Source organism: Falco peregrinus, chromosome 2 (assembly GCF_023634155.1).
Source record: "Falco peregrinus isolate bFalPer1 chromosome 2, bFalPer1.pri, whole genome shotgun sequence".
Taxonomy (NCBI): domain Eukaryota; kingdom Metazoa; phylum Chordata; class Aves; order Falconiformes; family Falconidae; genus Falco; species Falco peregrinus.
In genome coordinates, this window is record NC_073722.1 from 82,020,486 (window position 1) to 82,046,261 (window position 25,776).

The 25,776-nt window shown below is 40.0% G+C and overlaps 2 protein-coding genes across 7 annotated transcripts in view; both read left to right on the forward strand.

Moving 5' to 3' along the window:
* The window catches only part of KLHL2 (kelch like family member 2), a 61,584-nt gene extending 52,257 nt beyond the window's left edge, over positions 1 to 9,327 (forward strand). For 4 of the 5 annotated variants that reach the window (XM_055795697.1, XM_055795699.1, XM_005230499.4 and 1 more), the window contains 7 exons: positions 314 to 431; positions 1,074 to 1,271; positions 2,033 to 2,134; positions 3,059 to 3,187; positions 7,429 to 7,569; positions 7,733 to 7,876; positions 8,536 to 9,327. In XM_055795697.1, coding sequence (XP_055651672.1) covers positions 314 to 431; positions 1,074 to 1,271; positions 2,033 to 2,134; positions 3,059 to 3,187; positions 7,429 to 7,569; positions 7,733 to 7,876; positions 8,536 to 8,564 — 861 coding nt within the window. In that variant the 3' untranslated portion in view covers positions 8,565 to 9,327. Of the gene's footprint in view, positions 1 to 313; positions 432 to 1,073; positions 1,272 to 2,032; positions 2,135 to 3,058; positions 3,188 to 3,733; positions 7,570 to 7,732; positions 7,877 to 8,535 lie in introns of those variants that run through there. The other variant, XM_055795700.1, reaches the window with a different exon arrangement.
* A 1,388-nt stretch (positions 9,328 to 10,715) lies between these two features.
* On the forward strand, positions 10,716 to 19,191 carry MSMO1 (methylsterol monooxygenase 1). 2 transcript variants are annotated; one of them, XM_055795067.1, is made up of 7 exons: positions 10,716 to 10,805; positions 11,051 to 11,117; positions 12,330 to 12,639; positions 13,677 to 13,825; positions 14,706 to 14,832; positions 16,561 to 16,715; positions 18,205 to 19,191. In XM_055795067.1, the coding sequence occupies exons 3-7, from the start codon at positions 12,385 to 12,387 to the stop codon at positions 18,410 to 18,412; spliced, it is 894 nt and encodes a 297-aa protein (XP_055651042.1). In that variant the 5' UTR covers positions 10,716 to 10,805; positions 11,051 to 11,117; positions 12,330 to 12,384; the 3' UTR covers positions 18,413 to 19,191. The 2 variants fall into 2 exon arrangements, with proteins under 2 accessions (XP_055651042.1, XP_005230555.1); XM_005230498.4 differs by lacking the exon at positions 10,716 to 10,805 and having other exon boundaries at positions 11,031 to 11,117.
* Positions 19,192 to 25,776: the final 6,585 nt, after the last annotated feature.

Below are 25,776 nucleotides of genomic sequence, written 5' to 3' on the forward strand. Positions count from 1 at the left end.
TGCTTTTCTACCTCAAATATTTTCTCTGGGCACAATAATTACAAATTGCATATGTTGTTTTTTGTTTTTTTTTTTAACAAAACAACAAACAAAAAACCCACTAAAAATAAAATGACAGACAAGAAAAAACAAAACAAAAAAAACCCCACCCAAATTTTGCCTAGTTCACAAGATATAAATTTCTTTTTTAGGAGAATTGTCCTGTAGTTATTTCTTGTACAGAAGCTTGATTGATTTTTTTAGCACTTTTTTTTACCTTTCAGGTGCTCTCATATATGCAAATAACTAACAAATATTATTGTTTCCCTTTTAGTTGATGATGGTAGTTGGAGGACAGGCACCAAAGGCTATTCGCAGTGTTGAATGTTATGATTTTAAAGAAGAGCGCTGGCATCAGGTGGCTGAACTGCCTTCCAGAAGATGTAGAGCGGGTAAACCATGTCTAATTTTTTGTTGTGGTTAGTAATGCTTCAGGATTTGGGCATCTATATAAAGCATTGTATGTTCTTTGGAACAATACTTAAGATATTTATCTGAGAAGGGCTAAGCCTTGACTTCAGTGTTCATTTTTAACATCTGAATTACTTGCTAATCTGGAGCAATACAAGTTTGGTAACTTGATCTTAATTTGTGCTTCAGTTTGTAATCAGTAGAATAAACTGCTTTATTACTTCCCATAGATACAAAGGATAACTAAATTTAAATATTAATGCATAATAATAATGACTTATTTTGCTAATAAATACCCTATTATTATTAAATGAGATGAAGAATGTGAAGAAGTGACCAACCAAGACTAAAAATGTCATCTTAAAGCAGCTGAGATACATAAGCAAGAAGAAATTCCGCAAGCGTGACATTCAGAAGTGTGAGGTATTACTAAAAAGAAAAGTGTCCAAACTTCTGGTGCTCAATCTGAATGAACTGTGGCGCTGGGACACTGTCAAAAGCCTGATAGTGTCATGAGTACTGTACATTGTGTCATGTATCTGCATACTTGGGACAGTACAGAATAAAATTAATTGACAAAGAAACTGAAACGCGTATCTTTCCTCCCTGCTTCCCTGCTCTAGGAATGGTGTACATGGGAGGAATGGTTTATGCCGTTGGTGGTTTCAACGGTTCTTTGAGAGTGCGCACAGTGGATTCCTATGATCCAGTGAAGGACCAGTGGACAAGTGTTGCTAATATGCAAGACAGGAGAAGCACACTGGGAGCAGCTGTATTAAATGGCCTTCTTTATGCCGTGGGAGGATTTGATGGGAGTACAGGTATATTTGCCTTTATACACTGCTGATTGGCTTTGTCTGCTTGACATAATTTTATCAAACCTGAATGTCTCTTCCCTGGTAGCTGTGATGAAACCAGGCACGAGCCTGGCCTGGCATCTTGTGGTGTGGAATGTGCTTTAGTGGTCACGTCCTTCTACCTGAACAGTGGACTGTTTGCTCCCATCCAAGAGTTTAGGCTTAAGCATCAGTGACTCTTTAACAAGTTTCCTTCCAGTATTCCTTCTATAGTCAGAGTCCTTAACCCATGGAAGGTGTGAGCATAAAAAATACCTGATTGCTTTTGTCCTATTTGCATACGAAATATGTATCTGCATTTTCATGTAGCATAAGTAGGATTACAAAGAGCTTTCTCTGACCTGTGGGAGAGCTTTGGACATAAACTGTTCATTCTCTTCACAGGTGCATTAAACCATTTGTGCAGAGATGATGCTTTTTGTCAATAACTATTACAAAAGCATATATAGGAGAGAGCATTGTGACTGACTTTAGAAAGAAAGAAATCCAGGGAAGAATTTTTCAGCGTTCCACAAAAGCTTTTATTAATTTGCCCATTTTCAGACACCAAGAATGGCTTGACTGTAATTGGTTATCTAAAGAACAGCAGTTGTGCCTTTTGCACGGTAATTAACGGTCCTTAAAATGAAATAATTTGAATTTTCAGTTATGAAGAATTTCCTGGAAGGTAGAGAGTATGTTGCATCCAGATTTACAGAGAAAATAATGTTACATTTTCTTTGTAGGTTTATCATCAGTTGAAGTTTACAACTTAAAGACTAATGAGTGGTTTCATGTAGCTCCAATGAACACAAGAAGAAGTAGTGTTGGTGTAGGTGTTGTTGGAGGTAAGTTGACAAATGACATTAAAAAGATGGGGGGAGGGGAAAGCAACCATTTACCTTACTACCTTTTCTCACTTTTAAAAACATACATCAGATCTGTGGTTTTGCTCAACCTTGTAATTCAAATGGTATGAACAATACATAATCATTCTACCTGGTTTAATTTTTTTTTCCCAGAGCTTCCACTGTGCCTGAGGCCAAATGAAGGAAAAGCTTGCTAAGCATGCATGCTCTAGGTTACATGTCAGCAAAGCTAGAGAGCCTGATGACTGAACTGATGACCTTATAAATTGGTCTTTAGTGATGTAGCACTGCAGTATTGTCAACACTGTTATCTGTGGCTGACTTTGCTAGTTGCACTCTGGGGATGACCTCAAGGACAGTGCCAGGAAAACTGCTGGCTTTTGAGTAAGCTCGATGGTGAATAGCCTGGATGTTGCTTGCACAGCGCAGACTTGGGCTGGCTCGTGGGTCTTAGCGTAGTTTCAGGTGTGTGTTTTAACTGCATAGGAACCACTGCTAATTCTGATCTGAAAATGCAGACACTGCAAGTAATTTTCATGTGAATTTTTGATATTTCTAGGAAGCCTATTTGCAAGCTTCCAGTGCTGGACATACTTGAATTAGCTTGCTTTTGAACAGTTCTTAATGAAAACCAGGGTAAAGTACCTTTGTATTTCAGCTGGGCAATTTAAAATCTTTTGACTCGCGTTGTTCTTGTTAGATAGTGGCTGCCTTTTACATCCTAAAAATGACAAGAACTATAGTGTAGTATCTCAGACTGTTTACAAAATAGAAACTCAGTAACTGATTGATGATAGGTACTGATTCGGAGCTAATTCAGAGAATGATGGCTTTTCCTCAGCCTGTGTACTGATATAGTCTGTGTGCATTAAAAATTTGTGGGTTTCTCGGTTATCCTTCCAGGTAAACTGTATGCTGTCGGTGGCTACGATGGGGCGTCGCGTCAGTGCCTTAGTTCAGTAGAATGCTATGATGCTAATACAAATGAGTGGACTTATGTTGCAGAAATGAGCACTAGACGGAGTGGAGCAGGTGAGTGGATGAGAATCAACTATCTCTGTAAAACTGAAACAAATTTGTGGTTTTAAAATGTGTCTAAAAATATAAAAGGTAAGCTGAAGTCTGTGTCCATTGGAACATGTTAGTCTTAGATGGTTGATACGTTGCAGGTTATAAATACAAAACTGTCCTACAGAGTAAGATTGTCTATTAATAGTAAATAGCTTTCCTTGCTTTTTGTATTCCTCCTTTTCCCGTAACTTCTGATGTTTTTAACATATAGACTAATACGCATGGATTGTGACAGTCAATTTAATATCATCTAAATAACACGGTAGCAAAATCTATGTGGCCAGGTTTAAAATATATTTCTTCAAAGATGTCTCTTTGCCAGTGTAGGGCTGATTTTTCTAATAGTTTTTTCAGGATAACTGAATTGTAACTAGATTTCTGCCTCTTTGGAGGACTTGTTCTGCATTCTGATTCACTGCGGGAAATTTTGTCCTTGTTCATTCTTAAGTTTGTATTACTGGTTTCATCGTATTACTTCCACTTATGTACCCTTTGTTTCATCTTCAGTAATTCTTCTCATCACCTGGTGTTTACATCCTTTGGATATGTATAGGCTACTACATGTTATCCTTCCTTATCGGTTAGTCAAGGTATATCCATTTATTTCCTTATAAATCCCGTTTTTTTGGGGTTTTTTTTTGTGGCTTTCTTTTTTCCCTTCTTACGATTCTCAGTATGTGTATTTCTCTTCAAAAGTCCCTGTGGTATTCTGCTTTTGTTTAAAGAAATGATGTTTCCACAGTTCCAAATTGACTTTAGCATTTTCATTATCTATTTATATTATGGACTCAAATCTCATTTACTGTTCACTGTCCTCTATTTGTCTTTTGGTATTTCAGGTTTTTTCAACTCGCAGAAGTTGTTTTATTTCTCTAGATGTGTTACCATGGACTTTTTCAAGTCAAATTGCATGGCATTATTTTTCTACATTTATTTTTTTAATAGTTACTCAAGTTACTTTTTTGCCAAGTACTCAGTGGTGCTTTTTAGTAACACCCTTCAAGTATCTACTGGTGATTGCAATAATGTGCTTCATAATTGGAAGAGTTGTTGCTACAAATAAAACTGGATGGACCTCTAGGACGCTCAATAGTTATCCCGACTTTCATCTTGCCTTCCATTATTCTTTATTAATGCTGAACAGTTTTTAATCTGTATCATGATGTCTAAATTAAGACCAAAATTTTTCAAAAGAAATATGCAGAAGTATTACAATTGTTACTAGAATTAAGATAACTTAGTTTGTGATACTTTTATTATACCTTTACGAAATCAGCAAGTTGGTAAGTCTGTTATTGCTAAAGGTAATGTTTTAATTGTGTTTCTAAACTAAAACTGTTTGAAGGCAACATGATAAATTGTATCTCCAGAAAACATAGTTGTCTTGCAAAAGTTCTGGTTACTCAAGTCTGTGTGGAGTAAATTCTGGATTAAAAAACGGCCAGAGTTGCAGTAGAGGTACTGTTTAATACTCCTGTCTGATACTGGCAAGTTTTGAGTAAAATATTTATATGAAATGGGCAAATTACAGGTATCATTATGAAGACAAATAGTGTTGGTGGATTGTGACAAAGCTTCATTTTGCAATTTGCCCGCACACCCATTTTATCTCAGTGGTTTTTGTTTTGTTTTGTTCTTTTCTTAATACTCTGGTTTTGCAAACTATCGTTGTGCTTGTAGCCTATTTATACACTAGATATTGGTATTTTCAGGATTTTTTTTTAATGTTGAGTTATTGCTATAACTCTGAAATTAGTGCCTTAGATACACTAATTACTGGAATCTTTCTGCCCCTCTTCCCTCCCCTTGTCCCAGAGCTCAGGACTGTATGTGTTTACTCAACGCTCTGCTGCCTTTTACCTTGTCCTCTGATTAAACAAAAAAAAAAAAAATTGGGGAGGAAAAGTAAATGTAGTCAGTTATTTCAGATTCATGTGACTGACTAAAATAATCAACATTCTTCTGTGTCACTCTGTTAATACCTGGAAAATTATATTTGTGCGTAGGGGAGTGGATGGTAATGTGAAAATCATGACTATTGATTGAGCTTGGTTGTAGTGGCCAAATACCTAAAACCACCAGAACTGTTTCAATTGGCAATCAGTCCTGGTGGTGTTCCAGGTGCTAACTACAGATAATTGTATTCATGTATTAAACCTCTGGATCTCTGGTCATCTGAAGGAACTTAAGCCCGTCTCTTCTGTTCCTACTGCTTCAGCTTCATTCAAAAGCAGCTTCAGTTACTCTTCTTTAGTGCCAACTGCTTCTCAGTTGATCAGTGCGGGGACAGATCTCTTTCCAGCAACATACTGGGATGAGGAACATCAGATCCAGATAGAGGCCATTTGGGAGGGATGAGAGATATAAGACAGGGTCCTGAAAAATGGGCAGGAAAGAAAAATTAACAAAGAAAGGAGAACTCGGAAGACGGCAACAAGAGGATACAGACGGAAGGAGCAAGGAATAAGGTAGGACTTGGAAACTGGGTGTGGGATTAAGGGAAAATGAAGCACCAAAGAAGAACGGAGGACGTTATTAAAAAAAAAGGAGCTATCAAAGAAAAAATGGCAATGTGGCAGAGGGGAAACTACACACTGAATAGGAAGGTCAGTAACTATACTGAAAACCTGGGGGGGTGTGTGGGGGGCATTTGTGTCACATCACATATTTAAACTAAACACTTTAGCCCTCCTTCTAGCTCTGTAGTGTTTAATTCTACAGAAGCTGAATGTTGTATTATCCTGTGTAATGGTGTGATCACAGCGGGAGAAATAAAAGCGGTCAACTATACTATGACATGATAGCTAGAAATAATAGCAATAAAAGAGGAATTAAATTAACTGGCAAAGATAAGGGGAAATGTTAGTAGTGAATGTCACTGATAAAGTGTTAGATAGCATGACTTATAAAAGTGTCCTATTAAGAAGCTTTTTTTCAAATTTGCAGTAACAATTAACTCTTCCATGTTTCCTTCCCCTCTTCCTTTAATTATTAAAATTTGTCTTTTTATTAAGAAAATGTAGTTATTTCAGCAGGAGTAGTTTCTGTCCTCATTTAGGAATGGCTCTTAAATAAACATTAGTGATATGTTTTCAAAGGTATTTCGGTTGGCTATTAAGGTCTCAGGGTTCTCTTTTTAACCCAGCTTTTTTATTTTTTATTTTACTCTGAAGGACTTAACTGATCTTTTGCATTCATATTTGCTGTTTCCCTTTAAAAAATTTAAGCTGTGCCCTTTCCATGGAACCTTTTAAGAACTATACTTGCAAATCTGTATCTCAGCTTTGAGTTTCATGATCTTAAATGTGACATATGTAAGATTTCTCAGCATACTTTCATAGTGTTTTTTCAGTTGTTTTTATAGTCCATTGCTCACAATTTTTAATGCAAAAAACCTACGTTTCTGAAATCTATTATGTTTGGATTCTAACAGTGGATTATAAAGTGAGGAATGCACAGGCCTTCTTTTCTGTTTCTCCTATTATCATCTTTTCAGTATGTGCAGCCCAATCAGCAAGTAGATACAGACTAGCTTTATTCTTTCGTTCCAAGCTTATAGACTGATAAACTTCTATTGTAAATCTAAGGAGTCCCTTTAATATCCTTTTGGGTATTTGGGTAACTGAAGCTTGGTTCAAGGAAGTTTGGTGTCTGAATCCTGGAGGAGGAAGGTGCTGACTCTTTAATTTTGTTTCATATATAGGTTTACAAGGTATTCCAGCCCTTCAGTGGAAACATCCCTATTGTATAATGTCTATCCATTCAGCTTTCATCCTCTGTACTGCGCATTTTTTTACTTTCTAAAAATTCACTTACGCTTTGTCATCATGTCAGATTTCCGTTATGCTGGCTGAGCATGCTGTCTCATTTACTGTCACTTCTAATTAGTCCTAGATTTCAATAGTCCTCTTACTCCCGCACATCATTTTTCACCTAGAATTTTCTAAATCTTCTGTTGCAGAACAGCTCTGGTCTTTGTATGCTGCAGTGTGGTAGATAGGCACACAAGACATGTTATCAGTGTCTGCTGTAGTTACTGTCTGTTTCCTTTAATGCGTCCTGACCCAAATGTTTTTGGAAATAACATTCCTAACATTGACTGGATGAAGGATTTGTGTTAATGGACATAATATTTGTTGTTTCTCCTTTGTATCAGTCAAACCATTCTCTGGTTAATTTTTAGTATTTTCATATGTTCACAGGTGTTGGTGTGTTAAACAATTTATTGTATGCGGTAGGTGGTCACGATGGTCCTTTGGTAAGAAAAAGTGTTGAAGTGTTTGACCCCGTTGCCAGTACATGGAAGCAGGTTGCAGACATGAACATGTGCCGAAGGAATGCAGGTATAACAACAATTACTTGAAAACAGCAGCAGTATTGTTTGGTGTAAATGGCATGTTCCTGGACTTCTGCTGCTTTCATGATGTTGCAGAATAGAAACCATGCTTTTGCAGGGTGAACAGGCCAACTGCTAATTTTCATACTGGTTTCCTGTGCTTTTATTAGGTGTTTGTGCTGTAAATGGTCTCTTGTATGTAGTTGGAGGAGATGATGGTTCCTGTAATTTATCAACAGTGGAATATTATAATCCAACAACTGATAAATGGACAGTTGTGTCATCCTGTATGAGTACAGGGAGGAGCTATGCAGGTAATGTCTATAGATATTTTTTTAACAGACTTTTTACAGTATAACAGCTAGGTTAAGAAATTTGACAAAGCGTCCAAAGACCTATCTAAGGTAAAACTAAGATACTAAAATGAGTATCAAGAATCTGGTGATAGGTTTTGAGTGGTGTCTTCAAACTGTTACTTGCTACAAGGAAAAAAATGGTATTAAACTGTACTTGAGGGATTTAGCACGTAAGTGGTGAGTCAGAAAAATGACTCAGGTATGACCACTCCTTTTATGAACATGGGATCTGTGTCTCAATCTACGGGGTCCAATTCTTAAGTTCTTTAGGATTTGATATTTAGAAAACAAGAGCTGATTAAGGAATCTTTTACTTCAATAATTGCAGTTTCTCAAATGAGTTAAGTGAATGTTACGGATGTATTTCACTGATAACAAAATTATACATGAGTAATGGAAAATTTTTTCAAGTGAAACTTTTGAAAACTTTGCACTGATTTAGAAAACTGTCAGAGAAATTAGGGAAGATACAAACACTGATTTTTTTTTAATGGTTTCTGATGCACATTTTTTTGACATTATGCTAGTTGCAAGGTATTATATTAAAACCTTATTTCATATTCTTGATTTTTTTTTTATACTACCTAAAGTTTTATGCCTCTCCTTTCTCACTTTAGGTGTTACAGTTATCGACAAACCATTATGATCAGTGAAGGGATTTTCAACTTGATTATGCACTAGAAGCAGTCTTCAACAAGTGTATTTGAAGTGACTGAGTATCTTAAGCACTTCTCTACTTGTAGCTGCACCTTGAGTCACAGTGGAAGATGTGACTGTCTACAATTGCAGATGACAGATGATGAAGATTACTCTAGGTAGAAGCAATGCGTAGGATTATTCTGCAGTTGAGCAGAAGCTGATTGAAATTTTCAAGTCAAGTGGACCTTTTTTTTTTTTAGCAAGGTCTTAAAAAAAAAAAACAACAACCCACTTTTTTAAGGACCGGCTTCTGTCAGTCATGACTGAGAAACGGATTGTCAGTGAAGAATGGTGTGTATTCTGGTGAAAGTAAATTTTTGTCTTATTTTTTCCAGAGTCTAATAAATATATTTAAAGAAATGAACCGTCAGTCTTCATAGTAGGTATTGAATCCCACCTCAGTAATTCAAGCTGGCATGGGGTAAATCTGTTTCCTTTTATAAAACTTTTGTTACATGACTATACTATGTGCATATGTTTGTGTGAGCCTAAGTTGCTTTCTATTGAAATTCTTCAAAACCTGATTTTACTATTTATAATTTGGCAAAGTACTTTGAATATGTCAGTACTATGTTGTAAAACAGAGTTGTATTTTTTGATATGTAACAATGCTTAACGCTACTAATTCCCATTGAAGGAGATCAGAGATGGTATAACACTTCTCGAACAGGTGTAATTTCAAAATCTTTTTAATAAAAATGTTGCCTGTACTTATGATTTTTTTTTGTGTTCAATTTTGGTCACACTTAGATGTTACTTATCTTTTTATCCAAAAGGTGATTTGGCATGAAAATAACTGAAAATTTATAATGTATGAAATTGCATTGAACTTGCATGGTACTAAGGCCTATTTATGTGTGTAACCTTAGCTTCTGTTAGCTAATACCTGAATATACTGTATGTGGCCATGCTTCTAAAGCAGCTCATTTTTATTCGTTCTTGGACGGCCTCCTTTCTAACATGACCAAAGTTATTGTCATATTTGAGACATTTTCTTCTAATAAAAGTTTGTATATTGCTTCCTAATGCCAACATATGGCTTAAAACACGTGTTTCTGAATGCAAGTCTCAAATCAAAGAATTGTACATCGGTGAAGAGATTTGGGGGTGGGGTTGGGGTTCTAAAGACCTGAATGCAAGCATATTGAAAAGAACTTCTGAGGTTTAGGAACCGATCATGTAAATATCGCTCATTTGCAGCAGGTCTGTTGTGGAAAGCTTTGGTCTTCAGTGAGTGAAGGTGTAGTGGCCACCTCCAAGTTCCAGCGAAGCTCATGGCTTGGCGTGGCGCAGGGTTTTGGCAGAGGCTGCATTTACATCGATGATGGCGTTTCACTGTGGGTGCCGGGGTGTGACACGTTGTGGTAGCGGGCTTCAGCAGGAACTTTTCACTGAGGCTGTGCATTTGTATTTGTAGAGTTTCACCGGCAGGATACCGAACTCGGTGCGTACGGTTCTGGCCCGTTGCCACCCTGCCATACCTTGTGTTCGTCATTTATTTATGCTGTGGGTGGTTATGTCAGTTCTCCTACGCAAGCCCCTGTGCCCCCGCACGGTCGCCACCGGTCGCGGCTGCGCGCCCACGGGCCGTGCCGCCCCCCGGAGAGCGAGAGGGCGGTGGCCGTGGGGCACGGCCCGCTTCACACGCAGCGGCGGGAACGAGCTGCGGCGGCGGCTTCCCTCGGAACGATCGTCTCCTTCGCACCCGCGGCCCGCGCTCTGCCTGCCTGCCGCCAGGCTGCCTTTCTCGGCGGTTTCTGCCGCCGGTCCCGCCCGGGCCGGCCGTGCGAAGAGCAGAGGCGAGCGCAGGGGCGGCACCCCAGGGAGCGGCACCACCGGCGGCCCCGGGGCGGCTGAAAGGCCGCGCCCGCCTCAGGTACCGGTCCCCGCCTCATCACGTCTCCGACGTCAGCCCGCGTCCCTCCCGCCTCATTGGCCGCGGGCCGGGGTCGCACTATCCTCACTCCACCCCTTCAGCCAATGGGCGCGCGGGAGCCGCAGCGCCGTGCCGGCCCTCCTCACGCCTGACTCTCCGCCGCTGCCGCCAGCCAGCCAATGGGCGCCGCGCGGGGTGTTGCCGAGCGGCCAATGGGAGGGCGCTCTTGAAGAGGCGGCGGTGCCGGTGCCGGCGGGTGTTATTCCTGTGGCGGGCGCGGGTGTGGTCGGTGCCGCTGCTGCCGTCACCCAGGTGAGGGGGCGCCCCGCCAGGGGAAGCCGAGGGCGGGCGGGCTGGCTGGCTGGCTGTCGCGGCCTGACCCGGGGGTGCCGCTGCTGGGGTGTGGGCGCCCGTCCGGCTGTGCGGCTGCTCCGCGGGGAGGGCCGGCCGTGCGCGGGTGCCGCCGGCCGGGCGTCTCCCCTGGGCATTCCCCCGCCGCCGCCGCCATCGCCCCGAGCGCGGGTGGCGTGTGCCAGGGTCTCTCCTCTTCCTCGCAGGGGCCGCGGACGGTCTGGGACCCCGGAGTAGCCTGGTCCCTCGGCGAGCCGGCGGCGTTCCCGGAGGGTGAGTAGCCGCGTGTGCCCGCCCGTCGGGAGCTCGGGCTGGAGGCCCGCTGGGCGGCTGCTGCTGCGCGTTCTTCTCAGCACGGTGTCCGTCGTGGTGTTCGTGCTTTAATGGGAGCGATAGCGTCGTGGTGCCGTTGCCAAGAGGGAAACACGCCAACTGATGCCAGATACCGCGCTCGGTGCGGGGTTTGTGCTGGGCCCGGCCCGGGGGCGGCGGCCGGGGGCCCGTGACCCGCAGGGGCGGCGCGGGGCGGCCGGGCAGCGCCTGCGGGGGGGCTGGGCTGGGGCCGGGCTGCCTGGGGAAGGGAAGCCTCGGGGAACACCTCGCTGCGGCCTTTCGGTAAGTAAAGGGGCCTTACAAGGACCATGGAGAAAGACTTTTTGTGAAGGTCTCTAGCAGCAACACGAGGGGCAGCGGTTTTAGACTAAAAAGGTAGGTCTGGATTGGGTATATGGGCATAAGGACAGTGTTTTTTACTCTGAAAGCGGTGAGACACTGGAACAGGCTGCCGAGGGAAGCAGTGTATGCTTCCATCATTGGAGGTATTCAAGGTAAGGTTGGATGGGGCTTTCACCTGCCTGATCTGGTGAAAAATGCCCCTGTCCCAGCCCAAGGGGCTTGGACTAGATGACCTTTCCCTTCCAACCCAAACCAACACTCATTCTATTCTGTGGAAGCGGCAGAACTTTGGGGTGCCTGCAGGAGCACTGCTCCTGTGCTTTTGCAAACTGTGACAAAAACTCCATTGCTTACAGAGAGGTGGATTGCCTCGAGCCAGCTGCAGTCTATAAAGGCAGTCTGCTGTGTTGTAGTTTGTGTGGATTCTGGCTCACAGCTATGAGAAGAATGAGGCTGGATAATCCAGAGATTGGGGTTGATTTAATTTTTAGATCTGACTTGAACCTCTCTGTGATCTTTTAGTACAGAATACAATTATCTTGCAAAAAGCTTGAAATGAAATTGTGTAATAATTAATATTTTTTTTATCCCTTTGCTCCTAATCTCAAAACCTGAGAGCTGATTGCCTCTCAAATTGGTTTGCCTCTCAAACCAATCTTAAGCTTTGTTCTTTTAGACTGTTCTGTAGAAAGAGAATCTGCTTTTCCCTTCCCTTTACTTTAAAACTAGGTGACAGCTAACATAGGTAGCGTGGTTTTTTTTTCCTGAAGGTGAACTGCTGTTTATTATTTTTTTTCTCAAAATGTGCAGGTTACTTACAGACAACTGTACCAGAACTATAATTGTGATGGTTTATGTTTGAACGATGGCAGTGAACGACAGTGTTAATATCTTGAATTCTGCTTATCTGGCGGTGGAATATATAGACTCCTTCTTGCCTGACAATCCTCTGCAGCAACCATTTAAAAATGCCTGGAATTACATGCTGGATAACTACACAAAGTTCCAGATTGCAACTTGGGGATCACTTATAGTTCATGAAGTTTCGTACTTCTTACTCTGTGTACCTGGATTTGTCTTCCAATTTATACCATACATGCAGAAGTATAAAATTCAGCAGGTAAGACAGAGTTGTGAACTACAAGCTTACTGATTTGTCTGTATAGATGCGTGAAGTAGAATGTATAACTGCAGTATCCTAGTTTCCAATTTGTATGACTCCATTTCTTCTATCACTTGGACGTCCTGGAATTGACAGAAAAAAATTCCAATGTGTGTGAGGAGAGCAAGAGAAGTGAATTTTGAGGAAGGAAGGGAGTTTTTTCTGAGGGAGGGTGTCCTTTCCACCATGGTGGTATAAAGAGAAAAGTGTATGTCAATCTTTATGTTAGCAAAGTTATCTATATAGTTTATGTGTCAACAGGGGAAGGTGTAATAGCATCTGGTAGTAGAGGTGTGTCTTGATATTATGAAATAATTAAGCAGTGTGCTTATTTAATAGCAAGCATCTCTTTCAGAGAACCTCTATGCGCACTGTCTTGAAAGGATTTTGAAGTTTTTTAACGATGGAGAAGCCTGGGATGGACTGTGTGCTCCTAATTGATAGTAAAGTCACAATCTGTATTTAAGGATGGTAATTTTCCTCCAGTTCATTGTAATTTGAATTGGAAATTAATAATGCCAGCTCCTAAATTACTATAGGAATTAGTGAAATGTCTCCCTGCAAAAACTAGAAGTTATCAAGGTAACTTACTTCTTCATAGGCTTGTGTCTTCAGCATCTTTGTATTATTCTAGCTGTAGAAATACATTCTGTGGTGTAAAGAAGAAAAGCGAACTTAGATTTGCGTTCAGCTGTTGAAAATAAAGTGCTCCTGCTAACTGATAAAAAGAATAGTTTGGGGCGACTGGCAAAGACAGCTTCTGTTGAGAGGCTTACTTCATATTTTATAAAAAGCTAGCTTAGAAAAATGAGGTTTTGAAAAAGCTGAATCCAATCCCATGTAATTTGTATTGCCTGAGTTAATTTTTATTATTGGAAGACCTGCTATCTGTCTTCCAAGGTGAAATGGAACTGCCTCTAAAGTAGTTTTTGCAGCACTATGGTTATGTGCAATAGAAATATCTAATACAACTGATTCTTTTTGCTGCTTCTTAGGATAAACCAGAAACATGGGAAAAACAGTGGAAGTGTTTCAAAACGCTGCTCTTCAATCACTTTTTCATTCAGCTTCCTCTGATTTGTGGCACCTATTACTTCACAGAGTACTTTAACATCCCGTATGAGTGGGAAGAGATGCCTAGATGGTAGGTAGATTTTTCTTACATGTTGATGCTGAGTATGTTGAAGGCAGAATATTTAACAGATAGCATCGTCAATTCTAATACACAATAATTTTTTGGAGATGTGAACTGTATTTGTTAGTCTTGCTTCTGTTGATGGTTAATTGCTAGAAGAGCTGATTAAAACTTACAAGAGTTCTTTAAATGGCCCCAAATGGATCTGATACTCAGAAGGGAGATTAGGAGGGAGTTTATGGAAGCGAAGCAAGCTTCATGACGGCATGGGTTTAATACTGGATTTCTGGGGGGGTTTATGGAAAATTTTTTTATTCCTCCTAAGTGTTTCTTCCCCCTCCCTTGTTTTATATCATAGCAGCAGTGTGTCCTTCAAAGGAGACAATGTACCACCTGCTTGACATTTTCCTCCTTATGCACTAAACTGATATACTTTTAAACAAAGCTGAATTAATTATAAATGCTGCCTCCTCCCCCACGCCACCCCTGCCTCGATAGTGGTTCTTTGCAAAAGAAGGTCATCTTTCTTGGAATGCTATTTTCTGTTTAGTTTAGACAGCTGACGTAGCTCTGTATTTTTATATCTAGGCCATACACAGTCTATGGGTGTTCCTTACAGACTGCACGTGTAACATTGGAAGGACAGCTTGCTATACTGCGTGCTGACTCCCTTCAGCATATCAACACATGAGCTGATAAGCCCAGTAGCCCATGTACCTGGTCATTAACATTTTTAGTATGTTAAAAAGACAGTGTTAATAATGCACTGTTATTCAGTCAGTAATAGGCTGAACATTTCCTACCCTTACTGGTAGATAACTGTTTTCTCCATCAAGATTGTGCATCTGCTAGTATATTCTATAACTAATAGCTGTTCTGCTTTTTAAAGGTATGTTCTGGTTGCCCAGTGTTTTGGATGTGCAGTGATTGAGGATGCCTGGCACTATTTCCTGCATAGATTGCTGCATCACAAGAGAATATACAAGTATATCCATAAGGTTCACCATGAGTTTGTTGTATGTATTCCTTGATATTTTTTAATAGTTTTTAGTATATAAGGTTTCATACAACTTGTTTAAACATCTTATTTGAAAGACTTAAGAATTTTGTATCCCTCTAATACTGTGATAGATGTCTTTTCTTGAGCTCTTTGTCAGGAACAGGCATCCATTTTGTTTCTGAAAACACCTCCTGTAATTTTATTTCATTTAATGGAAATGAAAGAGTGCAGTCTTGCTAAAGTTTGATCATATCTGTGGAGCTAGGTGCAGCAGGCTTTTAGAAGTTTATTATAGGTCTCATTGTTAGGGGAGGGGAAATGATAGATTTCTGGTTTTGATTGTTCGTCAGTTCTCCACCATTTAGGGTGTTGTTTAGGGCATACTAATCCCCAGAAGATGAACCTGCACAGCCTGGGTGTGTGCATCGTGTGTGCAGCATACTTGATTCGGGGAAGGATTGTAGCTTTGGGTATGGGCCTCGTGGAAGCAGTATAGCCAGTTGTGTGAATCTGCATGGAGAGCACAGTGCAGCATGGAGATATATTGGGTGGCTCTGTGTGTATCGGTGTTGGAGCTGACACTAAGCACAAAGTAATGAGCCGTGCTTGGCTGGAGGTGGCACTGTCTGAGTAAGGTAGGGTGCAGCAGTGCCTACACCTGGTAGTATCGCCATGTTTAGATGGCACTGGCTTTGGGTCACAGAAGTGTTAATGCTACGGTGTGTGTGTTGTGTTTCAGTGTGTAACTTGTACTGTGCCTAAGGTCAGCTGCAAGCTGCTGGGTTAGGGCTGGTTTATACAGACTGCCAGTAGTAGAGAGGCTTGGTATTGATTGATGCGTTCATATTTATGTACATCTGCAGCAGCAGATACTGTTTTCCTCTTGCTCCTGGCAGCCCCTCAGGTTTCTGACAGGAGCAGCTTCTGCCCGTTACTCTTGAGAGTGGTTAGTAGTTCATACGGGAGTCATCTGTAGACTAATGGCAGTTTCACTAAAAACTCTCCCTGATGGTAAAAGTCCATAAGCCAAAGTGGACTTTATTTTTCTTCCGATAACCAAACTTAAAATCTTCAGCATTAGATCAAATTTTTTTAAATTGTTCTTTGTATGGTGTTCTACTTCTGAAAACTCTCAGTAGAATGTTTTTTTTGGTAAACCAAATGTAGGAATGACTGGGGGGTGTGTGTGTGTATATACACACACATATGTAAAGGAAAGAAAATGTTTTATTTCTGTCTCAAACATTTGAAGGGTAGAAATTTATTTTAAAAAAATCATCAAAGTTGAGGGATTTTTTTATTTTTTATTTTAAAAATAAACTAAGTGAATCCCGATTCTGAAAATATTTTGGCTTCCTTCTTTCTTCTGCTTCCAAGACTAGATGCATAGCAAAACTGATAGGAGCTTGCCAAACGCTTTAATATTCCTGAAATAACACACTGGCCTGGGGTAAGGGTAAGCCTAAACAAAAGGTTTCAACTAGTAGTGAAGTGTTTGGAATCACTAATGGGATGATAATCCTTATGTCTTTGGAATACTGTTTTCCCAACGAGGAGCTGAACACCCGTGTTAAGGCCTTTGCTCAATTGTACCATTTCCTTTGCCCACAACATCATTCAGTTTGTCCTGTTGTAGTCTTGTGGGGTGCTGGGAACGGGAGAGTACTGCAAGATGGTGATTCTGATTTGGGGGTATATAAAATCAAAAATGGTGACTGTTTTCCTGTCTGTTACCTCTTTATAGTCTCCATTTGGAATGCAAGCAGAATATGCACATCCTCTGGAAACCCTTATCCTTGGAACTGGCTTTTTTATTGGGATTGTTGTTTTCTGTAACCATGTGATTCTTCTGTGGGCGTGGGTGATATGTCGCTTGATGGAAACCATTGATGTACACAGGTGAAATCCTCATTGCCTTCTCTTCTCCCTAAGTCTGTCTCCAACTTACCTGTCTCTGTCATTGAGATTTATTGTTTATTTTGCACTGAAATGCTTTTACCTGTCTTACAAAGAACAACATGCCTGAACAGTTACCAGTTTTCTCTTTTGAGGTTGTGTTAGTAGCAAATCTTGCTGATTAAGAGTGTAGGCTATCAGCTAGAGCATGACAAGGAGGGTTTCAGAAGCTAGATGCCTGATTAGGATGTCTGGCTGTACAAATTAGGATATTTGGTGTACGAGTGATCTTACGCATGTTAGAACACCAAAAATCAATTACAAAAAGTGATATTCCAGCTAAGATTTTTTTTTCCATTTAGTACTTTGTCAGACAGTTTTGCTGGACAAGAGAAACTTTAGGCTCTACAACCACTGTCTGTCTTTAAAACAACTACATAAATTGCTTTTGTCTGTTTGTTAATTGTAAATACAAAGGACAAGTATTCCTGTTTCTGTAGTAAAACTGACTTCTTTCAGATTTGGCTCCACAATCCTAGTGCAAATCCCAGTAGGTTTGGTTGGGTCCATCTGTAAATGAATGAGCTTTTCTTCCTGTGTTCAAGAGGAAGAGGGCAGTAGGAGTTCATTTTTAAAATGCCAGTATTAACACTTGACCTTACGTCTTGTAGATATGTTAGGAAGCATATGGTGTCTTCTTGTAAGCTGTGTCAAGTGTTTTAGTGGAATGTGAGCTACTAATGAACTCATTGTACAAATCATTGCGGGTTTCATTATATGTTGCTTGTAGACTGAGAAGTGTATGTTGTGACATACCATGAAGTAATTGATGCAATACAAATCTCCTTTGACAATTACGTGAGGTGTTTGTAACAAGTCACCTTGCACTCTCCCCACTAGGTGGTGGTAAGATGCCTTCCAGTACTACTAAGCAAAAAAGTTGAAATCGCTCTAAACGAAGTGCTTTTAATATTATTTTAATTGTATATTTCAAACATTTGAAGAACTTGCAATAAGCTGAAAATAAGACTAGAAATACTACAGTTGTAGTTGATCTGAGATGCTGTTTGAGGAGGAGCTGAGCTGAGGTTCGTAGCTTGTCACGAAAAGATAGTGTTACTGTTCCTCCTTCCTAATGTCACACTGAGTCAGGAAAAGGTGCTAAGCCAGCAGGAAGTCACCCACTGTGAGTTTATTTATTTATTTATTGGTGACTTTCTTGAATGTTTTTGTATTGCCAAGTACACTGAGCTGAAAAGGCCAGCGAGTACCAAAGCTGTTGTGGGGAGTTTACAGAAGTATTTGGCTAGGATAGGAGGGGTCTTGGTTTTCATATTACGCCAGTATTTCAGTGATTATGGCAAGGTCTTATAATACCAAAAAATCTTTTCATTTTATATAAAAATGACAAGTTATGGCCTATGTTTTGTGTTTTATGTCTGGAAAAAGTCCTCACTCTAGTTACTTTTTATCTTTTTTTCCTCCCCTGTAGTGGTTATGATGTTCCACTGAACCCTCTTCACTTGGTGCCTTTCTATGCTGGGGCTCGTTTTCATGACTTCCATCACATGAACTTTATCGGCAATTATGCTTCAACTTTCACGTGGTGGGATAGAATCTTTGGTACAGACTCTCAATTCATTGCCTATAAAGAAAAAGAGAAGAAGCAACAACTCATAACAAAGAAGAAGGTTAACTAGATTTCCAGTGTAAAAATTCTGATGCTAATACTGGTAGTCAACTTTTGCTTTTCTGTAAAGCAAAATAGGGATTGGGTGTTAAGCATAAATCTTGTTCCTTGGCTACTAAGTGGTAGGCAAAAACAGCTAATTACACTGCAGCATCTTCCTAATGGGAATGCTTTCTATTTTATACATAAGCACTGCATATATTTTAACTACAGATTTAAAGATGATGCAAAAAAAATGAGATGACTTGTGTCTATCCTTTTTCTTTGGGGGGGGTGTGTGTGTGGAAGTAATATTCAGTTTTATCTTCAATGTTGCCCACTTTGGATCCAGGTGGAATTGTATATGTACACTGAAATTTGACTTAGTTTTTTTTAAAATATATATTCTTAAATTTGTAATTTCAAATAGCAGAACATATTAACTAGTATAAGAACTGTATTATTTAAATACTGGATAAAAGTTGCTTAGAACCAAAACATCTGTTAATGGGGAGCTTGGACTGGCCTTTTGCACACTGGATAATGCGAACTGTTAATAACTGAATACCTGGCTAAACACGAGTTAGCAGAGACATTCCTGATCCAGATTTATTACGTTATTTTAGATTACAGGGTAAAAAGAATAGAAGTTTTTAATTGAAGAAACTGTTTTTTGCTGCTCTTTTGAAGTTGGTCTGTCAGTGTACTTAGCATTTACATTACATTCTTGTCTGTGTGTTGTAATTTGCTGAACTGACTTGTTGCTATATTTGCACTTGTGACTGATGAAATAAATGTGGTTTGGTTTGATGCGTGTATTATACCTTTCATACGTTTTTTAAAAACAAAGCTTTAATAGAAACCATATAGGATATAGTGTCTTACTCTGTTAATCTCTTTAATGAAGCAGCATTGTTTCTGTTAGTATGGTCTACAGCAGTTAAACTGTTAAACTTCTTACAGAGACAGCAGTAAAAAATGGAGACGGAGAACATCTTGTAAGTACCGCTGGTTTGTGTTTTGAGGGACTGATTACATAGCTACTCAGTGTAGTGACAACTTTTGGGCCAAGTGCATTCTCAAGTTAAGCTACAGCTTTCCAAACTAGAATCTCAAAATCTACTATTTGAGTTGTACTCCTAATAGAAGCAGTAGTCTAATATTGTTGAATCTACTCTGTCTGTTGCCCAGGACATAACAGTGGAAGTATTTAAGAAGGGCTTAACCCTTGCAAAGGTCTTGCACTTTGAAGAGCAGCTGACATGAAAATACAGACTTCAAATACCACTTCATCTACCCTGTAACCCCTTTAGAGACGCTTAGAGTGTTTTGCTTATTCAAAACCACCTGTGTTTTCATGCCGCTTCACATGAAGTCTGGTGTATGTAATACTCTGAACAGGCACTCCTGTGGAAGTGCAGATGAGATCAGGTGTCTTAACAAAAAAACCAAGGTGTTAATGACATTCAGAGTGATTCAGATATTACTTGAGATGTGGGAGTGGTTCAGATTTCTCTTCTGCATGTGTTTTGTGGAAGCTTTTACTTCTCTGTCTGTATCCCTGTTGAATCAGTGTTATTCCCCTTCTCTGTAAAAGGAAGTAAAAAAACTTGACTGCGGCAGGTGAATGGAAGCTGAAATCCTGTGTTCACTTTATAGCAGAGACTGGTACTTAAGGCTTGCTGAATCCATACGCACTGCCAGCCTGAACTCTCCAAAGCAACCTTTTTAATCAGATTTCAGAGATGGCCATTATCCTCTTTGCTTTTTCAACTCCCACTCTCGTCCTGCAGCTGCAGCCATACTTAGCTTTACTTTACTGAACCCCTAGCCTAAAAATACAAAGAGCTTTTAGTGCTTCGGATTTTTCCTGCATACAGGATTTTATTCAGTGGTTCTCAGCCTGCTGGCTTGTGCCTATATGCACCCTGTCACAAAATTGTGTACAGCTATGACCCAGTTGCTTAAATACCCCAGTAAAGGTATTTGTAAGAGCTTGGTGCCTCCTCAGCTACTGGAGAGCTCAATCAGAGCACTAAAAGCTTTAGGATGACTTATAATGTTAAAACATATATTCCGTTCTAAAAGAGGTTTTTAAAATAAGGAGTGTAATTTTAACACGTTGCTTACGCCACCAGTTTAGGTAGTGTGCATGGTGTTTGCTTTTTTTTTTTTTAGGTTTGTTGTTCAGCCCTTGAATCCATCTTTTTCTGACACCCATTGCTATTTCAGGGGTTTGGGTTATTTTACACATCCTTAGTGTACGATGTGATGACATCATTGCTTTTGATCTTTCTTTAACAGATCTCTGGAGAATTATGCAAGCTGTGCTTTATAAATTTAATTTTTGCTGAAAAAATGTGCCTCTGTTAGAGAGAGGAACTTGCATTTGAAAATGACAGGCTTGTTTTGCCGCAGGACTCGGGCAGATCTGCGTTTTACCACCGCACGCCGCCTTTCAAATGCAGAACCTTGTATGTATTACCGAACGTAGTGATGCTGCCTGGTGAATGACCTGCTTCATTACTACGTATCTTCTATGAATATCAAGAACTATGTCAGGAAATTAGATTTTTGAGGTTTTAGGCCTTTTATTAAATAAGACTGCACTGATTTTTTTTTTTTTCATATTTAGTGAGAGACAGTATAGAGAGTGTGTGCCATTCTGAATACTAAAAGGTATTTGTGCAACAGCAAAAAAAATGAGAGCAATGTATGGGTAACAGTCTCTGGCTCTTCACAAGGCACAACAAAACCTCACACAATCTGTTGTTCTTTATCCTCTTTAGCCAGGAGACAGATTTAACTCTTAGAAGTGGTAGGATAGGGGAATAAGAGGGGGAGCAACATCTTCCACAACTTAATCTTTTTCTGAAAGTCCAGTTTAGTTTAAGTAATGCTTATCTGTGGGAAATAACAGCTCGTACTCTCCCATAGGACATGACAATAATTAAGTCCTGTAAAAGCGATGAATTAATTTCTTGGGTTTTGTGTCAAAAAAACATGGAAACTTGAAAAGTGTAATGAATTGTTAAGATTAGGATTGCAAAATAACTGCTTTTGGCTGCTGATGTGAAATACTAAGTAAGGTTTATGTTACGCTACAGCAAAGCTTGCCAGAAAATAATGATTGATACTATGATTTTATTTGTAGATTATATGACTTAATTTATTTCCATCACTGAGTTTATAATGAGTGACTGCTGAGGTAGACTGTTTCAAGATAATTTTAAAGAAAAGTGCAGTATGTTTCTAGATTTTAACATGCATTTTACTGAAAAATGATACCGAAACCTACATTATGGCTACAGCTAGTTACTGCTGACTGTGGTGCCTGGTCCATTGCTTCCAAATCTCCGTCCCGTTGCTGCTGCCTCTCTCTGCCAGGTGCAGCCTTCGGGTAAGTCTCAGCCATCAAAACCTGTAACTGGCAGGTTTCAACAGAGTTTTTAACAGGGAGAAGGCAACCTTTTGCCATGGGTTCTAGTTATAATTTTCTATCCGTGAAGGTAGTAAGCACAGCAATCAAATTGCTTTTTAATGGTATTTTTCACCAACTAACTGGATTATGTAATGTCTTCCACAGCAAGGCGTAGCCTCTGTTTTTCAGATCCCTTCAGTGGCTTGTCTCTGGATTGTCAATGTCTTGTTTCACCCATAGATATCAGAACTGTGTCCCCGGATCATCCTTTCTAATACCACCTTGGCGGTATAATCACATCCTTCCTCTTAACCGTTGTCCTTCTGCCTAAACATTCAAAGATAAAATTAGCTGTTCTGCACCACTATGCTGGAAAACACAGTCAAGTTACCCATTTCTTGTGTTCTCTCCATGCTACCAGCAATACTGCTTGCCAGACTGTTAGGAGTGTGTTTTGTATTTCTTGCTCTTCAGCATAATTTGCAATTTGCTGCTCTGAAATATTTAAAAGTGCTCAACTTACCAAGTAATCTAAATCACATTCCAGACCCGCTGTATCTTTATTATTCACTGTTTTTTGTCATCTGCAAATTTTAATCAGTTTTGATTCACATTTATGTAATCACTGAATAAATTAGCCCCCGGACTTGAAATACTAATTGTTGTGTTTCTCTGTGTGAGTGTTTGGTGCTGTAGCCGTGCCATCTCTCAGGAACGGCATTGCAGTTCAGTCTCCAGGACCTAACACCGCTGCAGTGATTACTCCCGCAAATTGAAGGAAGGGGCAGCAATAAGCCACAGCCATTTGTGTAGGTACACAGCGTGTAAGTGCAAACGTCAGGTACATAGATGTGAAATTTGAGTTGCAGCCTATGAACAGGCTCTGTGCAGTATTGTTACATGTATGGGGGTTCACCACCACAGTAAGCTCATGAACACCTGATAGGGTTGAGTTTCAGTAACATGGGTGAGTCATCTAACAGGTGGGGAGACAATAAAAGATTCAGTCTTGCAATACATAACTGGAAGGTGGGGTAGTTTTGGGTTTTTTTCCCTTTCTGTAACCTCCTGCTAACTGCCTCGTCTGTATTTGCATTTTTAAATATTCATTTTTTTTTGTTTATATTTCCTTTGACCTGCCTTTTGTTAAGCCTGTTGTCAAAGTACTGAAAACGCCACAACTTTCCGTATCTCAACCCTGTTTTGCAAGCAGCTAAGAAACAGAGCCACTGAGTTGTGTGAGACATTGGGGAGGTTGGTGATAGAAGCTTCTGCCTTGACAGTTTCCAGTGACCAGAGCTGCCAGGTATAGTATGTGTATATAATAAGCATTCAGGCAAGTTTTGTGAAAGCTTCTTCCACAACTTATCTCTACCTACTCGCCCAGAAAGTTGTCAACACTGAGATCAACTGTTCCCTTTGTAAAATTGATTGGAACTATTCTATCTCTATCATTAATTTCTTGATTGAAACCCTTCCTAGCCTTTACCTGGTCCTTTAGGACATATATGGTCCATAGCTGTTTTCTCTGAATAGCTGTGCTGTGTGAATACCCTAATTAGTCTTTCAGATTTTTTCCAAGGCTTTCCAATGTGATGTAACTGGCTACTAGCAGGCCCAAGATAGCCCTCCTCCGAGGGGGGCTTAAAGACCAGCTGGTGATTTGGTCTTGCTTATCTGAACACGCTTCTCCTTATGCATGCGTTATGGCCAGCATCCTACTTGTGTTCCTAGTATGTTAGAAAAAAACAGTCGTCTTCATGCAGTATAATGCACCCTCTCACTTCTTTCCAAATATAAATCAGAGAAGTTTACTGAGAATTTCCATGGTGTAATTATTAACCGTACTTTGCCTTTTAATAGTGTGGCCTCCATCATAGAGTGTTTTTAGGATTTGTGCTGTTCTAATGTGCTTCTCTTGTTTTGAATGGATGTAGCTTTATGGTTCTCATTTTGGGTTATACAAGAAAACGGTTGCCTCAGCCTGCTTGTCTTGCCACACAAATAAAAAAAAGGTTCAGAATTACTCAAGTCTTGCAAGCAGAACTCTGTGAGCGTGAGGGTTTTTGGGCTTCTGGGGAAGATTTATTTATATACTTGTTGGTGAATCATGATTTGCTGAAAAAGATTCAGGCGAGTCAAAAGTGTTTGAAATTTGAATCACATTCAGCAAATTGTTTTGGCCAAAAAAATGTAGTGATATGTCAATATATATGATTACTATATATATATGTGTGTGTATATATATATATTTGCCTATAAATAAATATTTTTGGAAATGTCAGTGAAATTTTCTTCACCAGTACCAAATTATTAGGCAGCAAAATACAGTCTACTATTTGGTGTCCATATACAGACATAAGAGACAGGTAAACCAGATTTGAAATCTGCTGATGGGGACACTTTCTGCGCGGGGAGCAGCTCTGCTCCCTGCTTTAGTTAGTGTCATAGGCTTACAAGGCCCTGCCCAGAAGCCTGGTTACGCACATAGGCTGAGAATGCCCTTGCAGTTAGGGTGTTCCTCTGAGGGAAGTGCAGAACCTTTTTCCATATTACAAGGGAATTTGGCCTTTGCTTGTGATGACAGTCCTCATCTCCAAACTGTAGAAAACGGGGAGGGATCAGATCCAAAGGAAGTCACAGATTTATTCCTCCTGCTCAGTTCTGCGAATGCTCCTAAGATGCCTGAGAATCTAATCATCGTTTCTTAATCCTGTATTAAAAAAAATTTAGTACATGTGAACTCAAAATGAAACATTCCATAGTATATAAAATGCCCTGTTTTATACAAGATGTGTGTGTGCATGTGCTTTTATAGGTACTCATTTTCTTAATTATTTTAGGGGTGGTTAATAAGTATGGAAATCAGTGTAAATCCATTCAGATCTCGTCGTGAGACTAGTTTTGTGTAGTGGAATAATAATTCACTGCTTGAAGAGATGAAAAGAAAAAGATTATTTCTGAGCTTACTTGCATCTTCTAGTGACACTGTATTTTGGGCAAATAAATTTGAAGGGAAGCCAATGCAGTTGCTACACTGCACAAAGGGTTTTTTTGACTGATCAGAAAGTTCTCCCAGAAAATGATACTAAAAAAGTTTAAAATCACAACATCAGCAGATTTGTTTACTTTGTGTATAGGGTGCAAGGGAAAGTGATGGAGAGGAGGAATATTTAGCCTGTGATGAATGTAGCCAACAAAACTGAAAAAGAATGTGGATCTCTTGAATGCTAGGTCAGCTACCTTTATTTGCAGTTCCTTTTGGAGCTCTGAGAGCGTTGCACGTACTGAACATAATTCTAAAGTAGTGTGAAGTCATCAACAAATTTGTAATACGTTTCATGCTGTCAGAGGGATGGCACTTCTGTGATCCTGCGGCTGAGCAGTGGTCTTGGGAAGAGAAAACAACGCATCAGCATCCAAGTCTTGGAAAATGCTTAGAGCAAATTTGCACTGTCATAACCCCAGAGCTGATGCGATGTGATGGTGGGCATCTCCCAAAGTTTTGTTGCAGTAAGAATGAAGAGTTGAAGGCTCTGAGAAGTGCTCTGAAGGTCCCTTTGCACATGGGCGCATTCTTGTAACCCTGGAATTCCGCTGGGCAGAGAAGCTTCTGAACCCAGCTGGTGCTGGATGATGGTGAGGAGTGGGTGAGTGAGCATTGGTGCTTGCTGGGAAGAAACACCTCCAATAGCCCAGGACTGATAGGACACTTACAGGTAACGAGCGTAAGTGACTCTAGGCAAATGGAGATGTCAGTATTTGTATGTAATAGTTGCATTTTCAGGTCTTGAGTTTCAGGTGTTAGATGAGTTTCTGAGCTGGTGTATCACAAAGCATCAATGAAGATGTTCTCCTGGAAGATGTTATTTCCATTATCTTCTTGGTTGGAACTAGATAACCTGTAATTTAGGAAAATATCCCCAAGATCACAAAGGGTTATTAACAGATCTTTCTGAAAATTGATTTGATGT

Coding starts and splice junctions, on each gene's coding strand:
- MSMO1 (XM_055795067.1), top strand. CDS start 12,385: ATGGCAGTGAACGACAGTGTTAATATCTTGAATTCTGCTTATCTGGCG. Junction 12,640..13,676: donor AGAAGTATAAAATTCAGCAG/GTAAGACAGAGT, acceptor GCTGCTTCTTAG/GATAAACCAGAAACATGGGA. Junction 14,833..16,560: donor AGGTTCACCATGAGTTTGTT/GTATGTATTCCT, acceptor ACCTCTTTATAG/TCTCCATTTGGAATGCAAGC.